Source organism: Patagioenas fasciata, chromosome 2, assembly GCF_037038585.1.
Source record: "Patagioenas fasciata isolate bPatFas1 chromosome 2, bPatFas1.hap1, whole genome shotgun sequence".
Lineage (NCBI taxonomy): Eukaryota > Metazoa > Chordata > Aves > Columbiformes > Columbidae > Patagioenas > Patagioenas fasciata.
This window is the reverse complement of record NC_092521.1, coordinates 23815327-23831737: the sequence shown is the minus strand read 5'-3', so window position 1 is coordinate 23831737 and position 16411 is coordinate 23815327. Positions and strand designations below refer to the sequence as shown.

Genomic DNA, 16411 nt, shown 5'->3' with positions numbered 1-16411 from the left:
AAGGAAAAAAAATCACAAAACACATAAAATTCCAACCAATAGAAAAGTAATGGGTTTATTTATTAGTAATATTTAAGGCAGAAATTTCCTAGTTTGTATAAGCATAGGTGAATTTTGATTTAATATGGGTTTCAGAAAGCCCTAATCTCATCTATTTCATAATATTGCAGATACACCGAAGTTTGAAGTTTATTGTAGAAAGATTCCAGCTGAATGTTCAGTTCATCATGAACTTTACCATCAAGTCTCCAGCTATCCAGATTGCAAAACAAGAGATTTGTTACCCAGCATTCTTCTGAAAGTGATGTCATCTGATGAATTAGTAAATGAATGGAGTGATTTTGTGGATGTCAACAATCAAGGAACACAAGTAAATCATTATAAACTATTTCCTAGTTCACAGCATAAATGGTTGTCTTCCTGACCTTCACAATATATTGCTCCTCTGCAATAAGCATATCCTTTCAGTCGGTTTTAGGTTGTTTTTAAGTCTTGAGAGCTCTACTTAGTAAACCCCTTCATGTGGAAGTTTTAGAATACAGACTACCTTCTTCACTGACTGTTTTTAAAAATAACTAGATCAAAAATACAGACTTTCTAGCGCTGATTTATTTTGCTTCTTTTGATCAACCTGGCAAGGCCAAGGGATACCCTGGAAATGTCTGCCCCCCCTAAGCAAAGAATCCAGCAGGATCCAGGAAAATCCTTTTTGGTAACTTAATTGTCACAGAGTTATTAACTTTAATTCTTGTAGGAATCATCACTGTCATTCTCCCTGTGTGTCTTCACAGAAGCTACACATGTTTTTCTAAAACAAAACAAAACCCCCTTTTTCTTCGGTTATTTTTCTCCTGTTTTGAGGTAAATGAACACTTCCTTGACTGGAGCAATCCTTTTTGATGGGAATTTTTTTCCATCTTTGAAGTCATTAGTTTACATGGAATCAACATAAACTGCTTGGCTCTTTGAAAGAAATACTCGTTTCAGATGTTTTCCCTGAGGACCAATCACAAAATGCTCTTGATTATTGAGTGTTATGTTATATAGCAAGTAGTTCAGTTTCATTCAGCAAGCCAGTCAAGCCATGCGAGGTTTCAAATTTCAGTCATTAATGTTATGCCAGACCAGGGTTCTTTATAAGTATCTGGCTTCTAGAAGGAATTAGATGCTAAGACAACGTTTGGGGATCGTTGTCTACTTGAAGAACTATCCAAGTGAAAAGTGTAGCTTTCTGTTACTGAAGTTTTAGGGTTTACATGTAGAGAATTTCCCCAGGATTTCTCGATCAGTCTTTCTCTTAGAAAACTATAAATAGAAGTAAATAAGGAATATTCTAATAACTTCACATACAATTAGTTCAGATGGCAAAATAACGGGGGTTTAGAGGATCTTAAGCAATTTGTACTCTTTCTACCTAGTCACAAATAGGTATTTCTCATTCTATTAGAAATATATTTTTTACTAATTTACTAAAATTAAAGTATTTATCATCAGAATCATCTGAAATCGGAACTTAAATGACCAATCTTTAAGATCAATTAGGGTTTTTTTAGAATAATGAGTGTACTGAAAATTCAGTAAGTGTCCTTTTCTTCTCCAATCCCATCATGCAGGATTGTGAATCTCTTTCAGAGAAGCAAAGGATTAAAAATGAGATATCGAAATTAGAAATTTTCTTATATGTAATTCTCAGAAGAATAAGACGTAATTTGATGAACAAAATTTAATTATCTGTACGGAGTTACTATAAATCTTGTAAGGAGAATCAGTTTAAGTGCTAATCCTACTAAACTTCTGAGTATTTTTCCTCCTGGTGACTTGTTAACAGCAGTAAAGATTCTTCAAGACAATCACCTGATTATTTTACTTGTGCTAGCCCATTATCTTTGTGTTATTCCTTGAGTTTGCATTCCTTTAAGTTACAGCTTCTGTCATTAAAATCTAGTAAACAATTACGTTGATAATAGACCTACTAGAGAAGAGAAGCAAACTTGCTCTAACAAGGATGACTGTGAGTTTTCCAAACTTACAGACTTTAATATTTTATATTCTGAAACAAACAAACAAAAACAACAACAAAAAACACCACCAAATTTGCACAGAAATATTGCGGAATTAAGCTCCAAAACCAATACATCATTTATTTAAGTAGAATATTTATTCCTAAGGACAGCTTGCTAGAATGTAAGTTTGCACGTGTGTAAGCAAGACACAAACCTTTTGTCAAGTTCCCATTTTCCCGCCTTTTTAGACATTTTGCACTTTCCAACAGACTTTTGCCATTTCTTTGTGGCAGCGCCTTGCTTATGAAGATGTTCTCACAAAACCAGTTTAGATGGCTTTAAAATGTGGTCATTGTTGAGTTATTAAGCAAGTCTTCATGAATCAAAAATGTTACTTATTTTTTAGTCTTCATGTGTTTTGCATCATGCTATCAGCCAGTCATCTAACCAGCTATGAGCTAGAACATAGCAGCATAATATTAATTTAGAGTTTATTTTCCTGAGGAAAAGGTGATATTTTGCAGGGCTCCAGGAACATGCCTTTCTCCTTAATCCAAAATGACAAATTAAAATTTCTTATTTATTATTTTCTCACATAACCTCCCCCCTCCCCTGAACATCTTGCTTATTTCTGGAGAAGAAGTTTCTTATTAAAATGTATTCAGTTACAGAGTTAAAGGATGAGGTGCAAATTTCATCTTGCTGTACAACTGAAATACTTAAAGTATCAGAGCTGTTATTTTCAAAAGTATTGAGATCTGTTTCTGTTTTTCCTGAACAATATCATGATTTGAGTGAGAAATCTCAACCAGAAGCTATTCAAAGGCATTAATTCAAATTATGACATTAAAAATAGTAATTTCAGTAGCATTCCATATGTTTCTAACTCTCTCCACTAGATTGTCTTTTTAACTGGCTTTGGCTACATTTATGTGGACATTGCCCATCAGTGTGGAACAATAGTCATAACGTTGGCCCCAGAAGGAAGAGCGGGACCCGTCGAGATCAACCTCAACAGGTATATAAAACACATAAAAGATGATAGAAAGCATGGCCAAACAGTGCCAAGAGGTCAGTCAACTTTCTAAGTGTTAACTGACCTGTGAACTTGGGCTTAACTCTGTTTTGTTTAATGCTGCACCGTGCTCTGTGGCCTATGTTTAGACCATATGTTATGCTTTGTATATCACAGCTAAAAAAGGACAATCTGACATCAAAAGTCATGTCACTTTAGGGTAAACACTAGATATCTGATACAAAAAGAAGTCCTGAGTTGTTCATTAAAAAAATACATTTTCCATCATCATTAATTTTGAGTGTGTTCATCAATTTTAAATGTACAAGCTCCCACTGAAATTGGTAGGAAGCTTGATGTGCAAGGACAGTAGAAATAGTCTTACAGTCAGTAACTAACTGTACTTGATTATAACACTCTTCTTCAGAAGACTTCCCCACTTCATAACACACTGCAACCCGGAGCTCAGCTCCATTCAAGTGCAATTATAACACTACATATTTCTAAGATGCAGAATGGCCTTCAGCAATGCTGTTACAATTAGAGTGGAATTTGTTGCACTGTTTTTATGTGCACTGTAATTAAGTATTAATCCCCAAGAAACTGGTCATCAGCACTACATAACAGCCCACTTGCTAGTTAAACTTGGCAATGGGCCGTTAACGCTGGAGGGGAGAGGCCCTCAACGCCATCAGTAGAAATATGCTGTGGTGGCTTCGTTGGAGGACACTCACTGCATGTGGTGTAAAATGAGTTATGCATAAGAGTAACCTTCAGTAGTGGCTCCCAGAAAATATTATAACAGCTGAGGCTGTACATGAATTATCAGACAAATGTATTTGTTGTCTGCTTTAATATCTGGCTCTGTTGCAATTCTAATAGGGAATTACTGTGTGTATAGCGACGTTCCTGTCCAAACTATGCTGTGAATTGATAAGAAAGATAAAGAAACCTGCCATAGATGTGTAATATCCCATTTCTTAGAAGACCTCCTGGGTGGTACCCACTGTGGTGATTAAGGCTGCCAGATCCCATTAACATTAATGAGACCTGCACAATGAGTTTCCCAGGTATTATAAAGAACATCTCTCCTGATAGCTTTTTGGGAAAGAAAGATGCCAGGTGAACTCAAAATACATGAAGTAACAACACTTCTTTTCCCTCCTGTCTAGAAATCAAGAGCAGACCCTGTCACTGAAAGTGTTCATCAGTCAGTTAAGTCTTGCTGCGTTTGATGATATTACAAACCACAAAGTCTCATCTGAACTTCTGCGTCTCACAGCAGACAATGTTTTCATCCACATGGCCCCGGCCACCAGCTACCTGAGACCCCTGTCACAGGAGTTCCAGCAGGACGCCATGGAAGGCCTCCCACAATTTCATAGTCTCCAAGTATATTGTGAAGACTTGCAACTGGACAATCAGTTGTACAGCAAATCCAATTTCCATTTTGCAGTCCTGCTGTGCCAAGGAGAGAAAAATGAGGCCGTGCAGTGGTCCAGAGTGAACAACCTCATTGTTTGTAACAAAGATTTGGAAAGCTATAAGGAAAACTGCTTTATAAAACTCTGCATTGCTTTTTCCAAGGAAGATAATTTCATGTTTCATTTGAACGACCTCAATTTTGAGCTCAAGCCAGCTAGACTGTATGTGGAAGACACCTTTGTTTACTACATTAAGACTTTGTTTGACACATATCTTCCAGAAAACAAAATTGCTTGTCAATCCATGAATGCTTCAGATACTACCCTGATACTGCCTGAACAAGTGAGAGAGCATGCAAGAGCTTTAGTCAAGCCAGTGAAGTTAAGAAAATTAACAATACAACCTGTTAATCTCCTTGTCAGTATTCATGCTTCATTGAAACTGTATATAGCCTCAGATCACACACCTCTCTCCTTCTCTGTGTTTGAGCGAGGACCCATCTTCACCACTGCCAGGCAACTGGTCCATGCCTTGGCCATGCATTATGCTGCTGGAGCACTTTTCAGAGCAGGTCAGTACTTTTCCATAAGATGTAATATTTTTATTAGGTACCAGGATTCTGTGATTGTCTCTTAAGCTGAATAACCTAGATGTTAGTCATGCAATTATTGTTTTCCTCAAACACTGTTTGATAATGATGTTTTCAGACCCCTTTCATGTTCCGCCGTATGACAGAAGGGAAATAAAATGGCTGAAGAGACACCAGTGAAGATTTGTAAAGTTGTGCTAAACATTAACCAGCCGCTTGAAGGCTTTACAAAACCCTGAAGACAGCATAAAAATGTATTCTAACTGGCTTAGGTTTTGTCATTTTATATTATAGCACTAGTCAGAACCAACCCACATTCCTCACATAAACTCCCCAAAACTACATTTAATCAAATTATTCAGCATTACTCTGCATTCAGAAGTAAATTATAGCCCTGAATGCTGTTTTGTTGTTAAAACTCCTTTTGGCTACAGTTTATGATTAGGAATCTGTCTTTCTTCATACAGCCTTCATGCTAAACTGGCACACAGATGTTTGTTGTCCTTTGATCCAAGATCTATGAAGTTTGCCGTTACTAACTTTTTTCCATATAGGATCAATAGTGAGCAATTAGTCTATTAGGTTAGCAGGTACATTCTGTTTCCCATAAATATTAATTTAGAAATAATGAAATTTGGTCTCTGCTCTATCTTTGTGTGCAACAGAATTTGTACCTTAAGCAGGAGGAAGCTCCTCCGTGATCACACGCAAGTAACATACTCCACACTGAAACATGGGATTTATTTCCCTGCAATATTAATGGTCAGATTTTCTGAAATTCTGATGCTTGCATTTGTGCTGCAACCTGATTTCTGTGGACAGTTTCCAAAATCGTACACATGTATTTCAGGTATTTATAAATAGATGCTGATCTGGTCTTTCACTGCGTGCATACCTGACTTGCATAGCTGATTATAGCAACTGTTGTGCTATAGCACGGTTGTGCACCAGAACATTGTGCCTCAATTCATTATTTTCTTTTTACTTTTTTCTTTTTACTACTTGTTTGGATTTGTTTTATAGTCAAATTTCGTAGTACCAAATGGGAGATCTAGTTTCTTGCTAACTAAGAGTGAAACCGTGGCCAAATACAGTTCACAGTGCGAATGTTTCTGCCCACAACCAGCTGAGAGTGGTGATACAAGTGGTGATAGACTGCAGCAGGAAATTGGGGTTATACGGGCTTTTCATCTGCAACATCCCAGGTGAGGCACACATGCTGGTTCTAGATTCCTGGGCCGGGTCTCAGTCTTTCCTCCTGTGCTACCCCTGCAGCGTGCAGAAGTGTACAGGCCACCCCTTGCTCAGGACTCTCATGATGTAGCTGAAATAAAGCAGGTTTAAATATTAAGAAAGGAGGTTTGCTTCGGTGGAATTTCTCTTCAGGAAAATACATAAGCGTATATTTAGTTATAATACTACCTAAATCCCACTCAAAGCACTAAAACTAAGGTGTGTTTTTGAAAGGGGTTACCATGATTAAAATGACAAGTTGTGTTGATTAATGTTTGCTTGGGCAAAGAAGGTGCTTTATTTTGAAGAGTTTGTAACACTTGTCAAAAGGCTGATTGTGTCAACAAAGTTAAAAAGGAGGAAAACCTTTATGTGGTCTGCCAGCCCTGAGTCCTCACCATCAGTTGAGTTACACTTTTTGGATTGGTCTCTTGTGAAAGAGGACCTCACTGTCCTGCATTTTCACCACATTAATCTGCAAAACAACAGGTTGTTTGACCCTGTTCTGCTCACCATTTTCCCATGTGTAAATCTCCGTAGCATCTGCACAAATAGCCTTCCCATACAGCTATGCCTTATGCTCCAAGCAGGATCTAATCTCATTTTGCCCTCAGCTGTGTGCAAGACCACCGCTGCCCTGTGAGAGGGGGCAGGATTTGCCCCAAAGCCTCCAAGGGGAATGTGGCAGGCTGCCCCACATGTTGCAAAGGAGCAGCCAGAATCCACGTCTTGTAAGCAATGAACGGGGCTGGAGAGCTCTGCCCAAATATGCTGATCAGCAATGCTTGTCTCAAATTAGCAAAACTTGCAATGGAAATCTCCCATCTTTTTCTAATTAAGTTGGCTTCTATTTAAAAATTAGTAAAATTCTATTTCAAACTATTACTGGTATCAGCCAGATCTAACTCTGTAGTTGCCTGTAAAGAAAATACAGTGGCTCTCTGCTAATATAGTAATAATAATTTTGTATTAGCAGATAAAATTACTAAGCATACTTTGGGAAATGGTAACCTGACATGATGCTATATTTCTGCAAGGTAAAATGCAGCACAGAACTTGTGAATTGAGGGAATATTCCTGATTCATCATTTTCCTATTCCTGACTTACTCTCACACCTTCCTCCTTGGGTTAGGTGGTCCATGCCAGCAGTGAGGGCCCGTCAGCTTTGCTCTGAGCACTGGCCAAGGAGGGTCCCCCTTGCTGCAGGTTGCGTGTTCCTCCCGTGTGCTCTCCAAGGGTGAGCGTGCTCCTTCCAGAGTTGCCCAAAACTGACAGGCCAGGGCCAGACAGCAACAGCCTGTCCCTGGGATACCAGGCAACCCCTCAGCTTTGTGTTTAGCTGGTTTCGTTCCTGGTTTTAATCCAGTTTTCATTCTTGAACATGCTGGCTGGCCAAAGAGGTGAGTGGAGTTGGAGTCTCTCATGTCCCAGCCTGGCGGTGCCTGCAGGGCAGCAAGGCGTTAATCCACGGTGTCATGCAGCTCACTTTCTGTTACCTCAACCAATCCAATCACGACGTCAGGACAAGGAATGCCAAGGACATTTGGGGGAAAAAAAAAAAAAAATCTGTCCATTTGTAAGGGATTATTGAAACATTATTGATCAGAAAAAGCAGAAGGAGCATCTCTTCCATCTGCACATGGCTCCCCGCCCCTCCAGCTTTTCATCACTTCACACAGTGGCACAGATAATTTGTTAAAAATACTACAGCAAGGGAGCCGCAGGCCCAGCCTGGAGCGCCGGCTTCCCCCGGTCCCCGGCAGGGAAGGGCTGCCAGGGAGCACTGCTTTCCAGGGCAGGCACCGCGGGGCCACAGCCCTCGTCTCCGCTCTGCTCGTCACAGTGCCAGTAGTGCTTATATTTTGTTTTCATAGTTCATCCCACCCTCTCCCTTATGTCCACTTTGGTTCCCACTTTTTGTACTACAGATACTGGAGTTCTCAACCTGCCAGGGCTGAAATGTGGGACAGATTCAACAAGAATAATAGATTTTCCGGGAGCTTAGAATGATAGTATGTGATTAATTCATTTCATATGAGTAACATTTTCTCTTCTGTTCAGTTTCATGATTCAGCCTTCCACAGGAGTGACTGGGAGGGGTTACTAGAAAACAATAAAAGCATCTGGATAGCAGGAGTTTGTGGTGACGAGATGGGAATGAGGAGGGCAGCACAGATCAAGGGCCCTCAGCAGGAGAGCAGGAGGCCAATCTGTCTGTCTTTCAGTGTCTTGTGCTGCTCTGACAGTGCCAGTTGAAATTCTTGATACCAGGGCTCAAAGACCAGGCAGTTCCTATTTAATGTTTATTGCCATTTCTGAATCGCTCTCTCTGGGCTGCCAAAAAAAAAAGTTATGCGGCACTATTTCCCTAATAAATCTGCTGCCAACCAGCCTGAGAAAGAGAAGACCTGCAAACAGCTTTCCAGCAACAGATTGCTGCACACTCAGCCATCCAGCAAACTGCTGGCAACCCTGCGTTTATATAGGAAACCAGATCCGCAGATACCTCTCCTGGGATATGCATAAGGAATACTCCCCTATGAGTAACCTAATCAGCATGTAGATGTCATTGCTGTTTACACAACTGTACTGAGCAAAAGACATTTGTCTGGCTTTCACTGCACTCGGAAAGAAAATGATCAGCTTAGAAGGGTTGGGGTGGATTTAAAATAACTTCTTAAGCACTTGTCAAAAATCTGCATCCCCTTTCCTAACACTCCATCAAGCAATTGACCTCCACACTCCCGTAAAGCAGTACATTGTATCAGTGTAAACTCCCTGTCACAATCCTATCACATAAGGATGTGAAATCACAATGCTGCCTTATAGCATCTAAAACCGACCCAGCGATCTGAACTTGCAGTCCCGTTCGTCCATAGCTGTGAGGCTCTAGCATCCGCCTCCCTAGCACACTTTTAGCAGAAATACGGGAAGCTCCTGGAAGGAAGTCATTCTAAAGCTATTTGTGAGTTTGCCAAAAGGATTTCTTTGATTTACGAAGTATGAAGGATTGCCATTTCTGAATTCATAGTGGATGAGTTATTTCCCGTGTTTTGCTCAAAGGAAGTTCATAATGCAACGAATTCTAGTGTGAAAAAGAGAATTAAGGAATAACCTTTTCACAACTGCTGCTTCTGCAGTTTCTGCAGCGGTAACATGAGTCTTGTTTCTCCACACAGGCTGGGTTGTTGGATCGTTGGAAATTCTTGGAAGCCCGGCTAGTCTGGTGAGAAGCATAGGGAACGGCATAGCCGATTTCTTCAGGCTCCCCTATGAGGGGCTGACCAGAGGCCCAGGAGCATTTGTCAGTGGAGTTTCCAGAGGAACAACATCGTTTGTAAAACACATTTCCAAAGGTAGAGCTTTCACTTTGTCGCTCCAACTACTGCTTTGTTGTCATGCGTTGTTAAAGGATGTGTTAAAGTTTTAAACAATATTGCTTGCAGCTTTGTTTGGCTTGCTAGGCTGCAGTGAAATGTTGGGAGGGTAACAAAGCTCACATATAACATCTTATGTATTAAACAGATCACCGGTTAACTACAGTGCATAAGAATGTTTCAGAAACTTCAGAATTTTAAACCTCCCAGTGGGAAATGGCGATCGGCTCAGCCAGTATTTCATGTGATAACTGCATTAAAGGTGTTCTGCACTTCTGCTAACCATCAGAAATTCTACACTCTGTCGCCTCATCATATTTATTATTTCTTTAAAAAAAAGAAAAAAGTAGATACAGTTGTCATAACTGTGCACGTACGTGGATAGGTTTTGACAGCGGGGCTGGGCTGGCCTGGGAACCGGAGCAGCTCTGGTTTAGTGAAGCCTGTACAAACAGTGCCATCGCGTGGCTCCAGCTGCCGGAGGGACTGTGGCCCGGCTGCCCCCACTCACTGCTCCTCCCGGCTCCTTCTGTAATTTATGTTTACCTTTCCATCAGCCTCCCTCGGTTTAGGTTAGCCTTACAGAAGTTTGGGAAGGGGGGAAGGATGTGCGGATGAGTTGCTGTTCCCACCGGCCAGGCAAACCTGGTGCAGGCTAATGTAAAAGGCGTGACATGGACCGTAGCAGCAGTGTGGTGATGCTTAGCAAATAGTAAAGCATGTTACACATGGGCAACTTTTCAATTGACTTGCCGTTCTGCTCGTAAGCTCAGTATTGCAGTGAGGCATAGAATGTCTCCATGGTTTAAATTAAAGCATTTTGATTCAGACCCAAATGTATATCTCCATGTTTTAGGTACACTGACGTCAATTACCAATCTGGCAACAAGTCTTGCTCGGAATATGGATAGGCTGTCACTGGATGAGGAGCATTACAACAGACAAGAAGAATGGAGAAGGCAGCTTCCAGAGAGCCTGGGAGAAGGACTGAGACAGGGGCTTTCTCGTTTAGGCATTAGCCTTCTAGGTAATGTACTATTAAATATCAAGTTGAGTGATAACACTCTTTTCTGATCTGCTCACCAGTCTTTTCTACATGTGAGTTATAATTGCAAATTCTGTTTGTTTCGTTGTTTTCTTGTGAAATAGCCTCACAGTATGTATATGAGATACTGTTTCTTTTTATCAAGGTTTAATGACTTTTGTATGTACTTTTTGCTGATAAAATACTTGGAGATATAGAACAACTTTGCACTCTCTTTGTGAAATAATAGTTTCATTGGTACGTGATGTATATCTGAGAAAAAAAGAATAATTCTGCACTGGGCAGGGTGACTTGTAACTAAGTCAGCACAAAGACGTCAGCACGCTGATGTTTACTTTCCAATGAGTTATAGGAATGCCTTCTGAACCTGCTTGTTTTTGCTGCACTGTAGATATCAGGGATTCCTAGTTTTGTTTGGAAACCACTTGAACTTAGTGCAGATGTTAAGTAAGCTTTGATGAGGAATTCTGCTTTTACAAAGAGACCTAGAACATCCTGATTCAGTGTAATTGTGTTCATCAAGCAGTCAAGTGTTTCAGTTAGAAGTGGAGATTACTCTGGCTATTTCAAAATAGTACCTGAAAATTTGAAAAAATAACCCGGACCGGAAAATATCTCTGCAAGAAGTTTTGCGGTAAGGGGCTGGATTTTCTAGGTCACTTCTACTTGTCACACAGCAAAGGAATGCAGAACTGTATTGTTTGGCAGAGTTCCTCAGTGTGTATTAAAGAGTATGAATCCCTTAGAGATCAAAATGACCAAAAGCAGTCCAGTGCAAAAGGTTAGAAGAGCTGAAGCTTGAAAGGATTTGTCCTCTTTCTAATCTTCAGTAGTGTACACAACTCCTAAATTTGCAACCACAACCCTGAAAGCCCCGAAGAGGAAGTGGTAAAAATGTTACAAGTTTAGGTTAAGTTACTGGAAGTTATTTTAAGCAATAACATTAGATGATGTGAAGCACTGTCATTTGATAATGCCTGTAAACCAACAAGTGAATGTCCTGGGAGACGTGTATAAAGGAGAAATGTCATATATTCATAGCTACTGTCCCAATAGTAAGCTGTTACCGGTGTTGCAAATCGAAGGCAGTTCAGGGAAGGTTTTATTTTTCCTTCTTATTTTATGGAGCTAAGGGCAGTCAGGTTGCGTAGCTGGATGAAAGATTATACTTTTAGAAGCACTGTGTCAGGCTGGGGTATGAGTGCTGGTGAAGTGGTTTGGTGATCTTACCTCAATTATTATTATAGCAAGACAGCGAGATAAGGCGGTGGCTATTCCCTTTACCGACACACCAGAGCCCTTCAGAGCTAAAAGCGTCAGCTGTACAGCCCAAACCAAAGAGCAAAACTTCGCAGCTTTGGCTGTAAAACGACAAAGTTTCTGCTGTCCAGGAAAGCCGGGAACTCCTAACATGCGTGTGCAAACACGCCGTGCCTGTACCTCCCTGCGCGTGAGCCTTCGGGTGCTCGTGGGAGTCTGCCTGGGTGAAAACAAAACCGAAAAGAAAGAGTGAGAATGTCAGTGTCCCTGATTTCATAAGAAATCAGACTTCATTTTAGAAACTTAGAGCTTCATATTAGTGTTTAAACAGTGCTTCTCCACAAGCTAGGATCTTGTTCCTACTCCCGCTATTATTATTTAGAGATTCCTCCCTGATAAGTACCTCTGGTTTTAGCACTGGAGGCAACACAGCACCCAGATAAATAGCTACAGTTATTCTGCTGCTGGACTTGACAAGTACGGGACTTTTCACTGAGGAATCAGAAATATTCCAGTGAATTTTTATCAGGCATGTTTTTTTTAATTTAAACCTGATTTTTAAAAAGCATGTTTTCTCTGTATACACAACAGCATTCATGTAAATTGTGCTGAGACCTAAATCATTAATAATAGACCGTGATTTCAATTTTTAAAAATGCATCAGAAGGCTGTTTCTGTGCTGACCATTTAGTTTAAAGAATATTGTGGCTTCCCTCAAAATAAACAGTCATAGTTGAAGGGAGGTACCACCATGCTGCTTTCTTTCACCAGCACATTCAGAGTAAACATGAACATGCTCGCTCTAAAAATAACTCCAGGTTCTTCATACATAACGAAGCAAAGCGGAGCTGCTATGTTATTTTCCTTCACAAGGATGAAGAGCTCAGATGAGCACAGGAATGAAGAGAGTGAGACTCTTTAAAGTCATAATTTCTATCACTTTCTAATTGTAAAATTGAGAAGTGTGAAAAAGATTTCCAGGATAGCCAAAGTACAATCACATTTGTAAAATCCATCCAACTCATGCAAACAGCTTAAGGAACTGCAAATGCAGATTTTGTGCCCTGGCACAGGCATGTAAGAGCCCTCAGGTCACTGATACCTTGTGGCAGCTACACAGAAAGAAGAGTTGCGTTTCTGATTTTTCTGAAAATCTGGCTCATGGTGCTTAAGCATGTGCTTAAGTGCTTTGCTGAATCAGGGCCAAAATCATGTACTCTCGTCTCCTCCTCAGTGCAAGTTGTTCCCTGTGGTACATTCTTAAGTGCTTTGTCCTGTCTCGTTTTAAATGACTCAAGTGCTGTCAGGGTGTTGTTTGATTTGATGTTATCTTTGGCCGGCTGTTGTCTTCTTTGCTGGTTTGGGGGAGACTTCTGGGTCATTTTAGTAACGTGTGCATGAAAAGAAGCAAAAGCTTATGATAGGTGTCTCTCTTATATGATTAGACAAAAATGCAATGAAATTGTGTTTAAAATATTCAGATGATGGGCAGTCCTCACCAAGAAGCTATCGTTCGCATTTTGTGTGACAGGTTCAAGTTTAAATAATAGTTGATAACATGTAAAAGAGAATATTGAAACTATAGGTTCTATTTTCAGCTACTGGTCCTAGTGAAAAATATCATATTGAAGTAGCTCCCTTTAGGAAGCTGAGCATTTCTGAATAACTGAAAAGCTGACATCATTATTAGAAAAGACATTTTTCACAACAGCAAAAGTGCTCGGCATTTTAGTTACTCCTTCCTGCTTTTGGAGAATGTCAACTGATAGTAACGCTGACGGACGGTATCACTGTGCTGTTAGAGAGGGTGAAGCCTACATTTCAGAAACTCAGATTTTTGTTACTGGGGGTGGCGGTTGTTCTTGCCGTGCAGCTATCCCTGAATCGGAGCCGCTCTGTGCTTGCCTGTCTACAAGTGAGATACTAAGAGCCAGTGCTAATCCTGAAGACGTGTGCTATTCCATACACTAATTCTGCAAATATATTATTGCACGCCAGCAGGTGCTCTTTTCTTTTAGCTGTATTTTTATGTGATGTTTGCTGTGATGAGACAACGCTTTAGCTGTATTTTCGATGTGAAACACTTGTGGCAATCCTGAAGGACAACAGAGACAAGAAAAAGAAGTGAAATGGTTTCAGCTTGGCTAGTTTCCAGCATCATGGCAAAGCAAGGCCAGTTTCTCCTGGTGGGGGATTCTTTGCAATTATTTCTTGGTCACAAGCAACCCAGGCTTTGCTAAACTCTGTAACCTGTGCTATGCTCACCAAACATTCTCAGTCTGTGCACAAACCAGTTGCTGCCCGTAATCAAATTCTTCTTGAAGTAATACAGTGATATACTCTGAACTATCTGAATTTTGTAGTTATCAAAGTATCTTTTTTATTGTTACTGAGCAACATGTATTAACCAAAGTGCACCCCAGCTGATGTTTAGCAGATGTCACGGTGTTGCTGGAACCTCTTTACATCCCGTAATGGAATAATATGTTTTTGTTTTGTTGCTTTCGTGTTTAATTTTATTGAGGTCTTCTTTATACATACATAATTTGTGTGTACATATGTGGACGTGCATATGAAATTGAATGCCTAGGGTAAGGAAGGAAAGTAAAATGGAGAATGGTTTTATTAAAAATAATAATAATAATAATGAGCAAGGGGCATTACAGAGAAGGGACAGGGACAGCAGCAGGACACCATAGCTGTCTCTAGAATGTGAGAATGAGAGTGGGAAGGGAGGAACATGTGGTTCCTTGCTCTGCTCCCCTGATACCTGACTAAAATCTGGGGGGAGAGACCTGGGTAAATCTGTCCAGCATGGTGCTCCTACCACTAAGCTTGTGAAAGAAAGAAGCCACGTGGACACCAGGGGACATCTGCTTGGCACAGTGTCTGGTGCTAGGGAATGCAATGAGCCTCACACATGTCACCATTATCTCACTGCTGTTGGGTTTTGAGGTTGCTCAGCCTTTGACCAGCCGGGACAGATCTGGCTTCCCCCATGCAAGGGTGGTAGGATCAGCCACTCCTTAATTAAAAGGAGTAAGGTTGTAGTTTATGTGATTTGTGGGCACAACCACAGCACATGAATGAGTTATGTCAGTGAGTTACAATTTGAGATTACAAAGGGTGAGCAGACAGGGAAGAGGAGATCATTGGTTACATTTTTCGCAGGCAGAAAGACAGCACTTTTAGAAGGATTTGGCATGCAAAAATGCAATGGCTTCGCAGACAAGTTCAGAGCATGCATAAAATGGCAGAATAACAGAAAGTGCGGAAGTGTTAAACAACTGGCTAATTAAGCTATGTATTATTTGAGGTACTATATAAATAATCTTGTATAACACAGTCGCAGCGGTTTCCATTCTGTTTCCTTGTCCTCTGGGCCTAATTCCAGCTGAGAAGTGCCTGGAGCATACCACCGGTCCTTTGGAGTAGGCTCTTATTTATTATTACCTTGTAACATTGCTCAAGTGTATTGCAGTAAATAATTTACTAGTGCTAGGACTTAGGTGGATTACATTTAATAAGGCAATAACTTCTGTTCTGAAAGTGCAGTTGCTGTGGATGACCTCGATAGATAGGGTGAAGGAGGTCACAGGGTAACATAACACTGTAACTTAGCAGAACACCACGGACTGTTTTATGCCTTCAAATGCATCACAATTGTACGAAAGAAAAGACTGGACAAACAATCCCAATTGTGTAATGTGGTGTTGGGGTATTATTTTAGTCAAGCAGCAGGAACAGCTGGTGAGTACTGATGAAACAGAATTCAATTGAAAATTGTATCATTTCCATGGCATGGCGTTAAGGCAGCTTTGTGGTGCGAAGGGTGAACCTTGAGCTGCACACTTGGCTTCAGTGACTGAGCTCAATAAAAACTGGGTATCACATTAAAAATAGACCGGCGTTTTCTGGAGAAATAATATACAGTAAAGGACACACATACAGAAGTTGGAAGCAATCTCTCTAAGAGGAGAGGGAGTCATTTATGGGGGATGCAAGTTTCTTGAATTGCTGATGGATAGTATCCCAGGGGCAAGGATCTGGGAAAATGTGTGCTGCTTCTCATCCTCATCTTTTCTTTGGACAGAATACCAGTGTACATGTACGATATTAGTTCTTGTTGTTCAAAGTCAGCAACTTCTCCGTTTATCCACTAACGGTAACTAAAACCATCTGAAAGCCAGTTAGCTGCTAGCTGACTAGTGCGTGTCAGGCTGGTAAACACATGGGGCCAAATACCTCAGCTGTGATTGTCCGAATCTGTGGAATTATGCCTGGATTTCCTTCCACACACAAAGCAGAATTTTCAAAGATGTCTCGGTTGCAGTAAAAATGCCTGGTTACCAGGGTGACACTCTGTCCTACTCCTTAAATAATTGTTTTATCTCGGTATTTGCAGCTGAAGCTGCAAACTGAGAGCTACCCGAGAGCCTGCAAACTTGCTTTTCACTGAGCAA

General features: G+C 40.6%; 1 protein-coding gene across 10 annotated transcripts in view; it reads left to right on the top strand.

Annotated features, from left to right (window-relative positions):
- VPS13B (vacuolar protein sorting 13 homolog B) overlaps positions 1-16411 on the top strand; it is a 449354-nt gene that overhangs the window by 420748 nt on the left and 12195 nt on the right. For 8 of the 10 annotated variants that reach the window (XM_065830344.2, XM_065830342.2, XM_065830346.2 and 5 more), the window contains 5 exons: positions 171-370; positions 2903-3021; positions 4191-5014; positions 9446-9622; positions 10500-10670. In XM_065830344.2, coding sequence (XP_065686416.1) covers positions 171-370; positions 2903-3021; positions 4191-5014; positions 9446-9622; positions 10500-10670 — 1491 coding nt within the window. Of the gene's footprint in view, positions 1-170; positions 371-2902; positions 3022-3900; positions 4060-4190; positions 5015-6055; positions 6238-9445; positions 9623-10499; positions 10671-16411 lie in introns of those variants that run through there. The other 2 variants (XR_011737362.1, XM_071803913.1) reach the window with 2 other exon arrangements.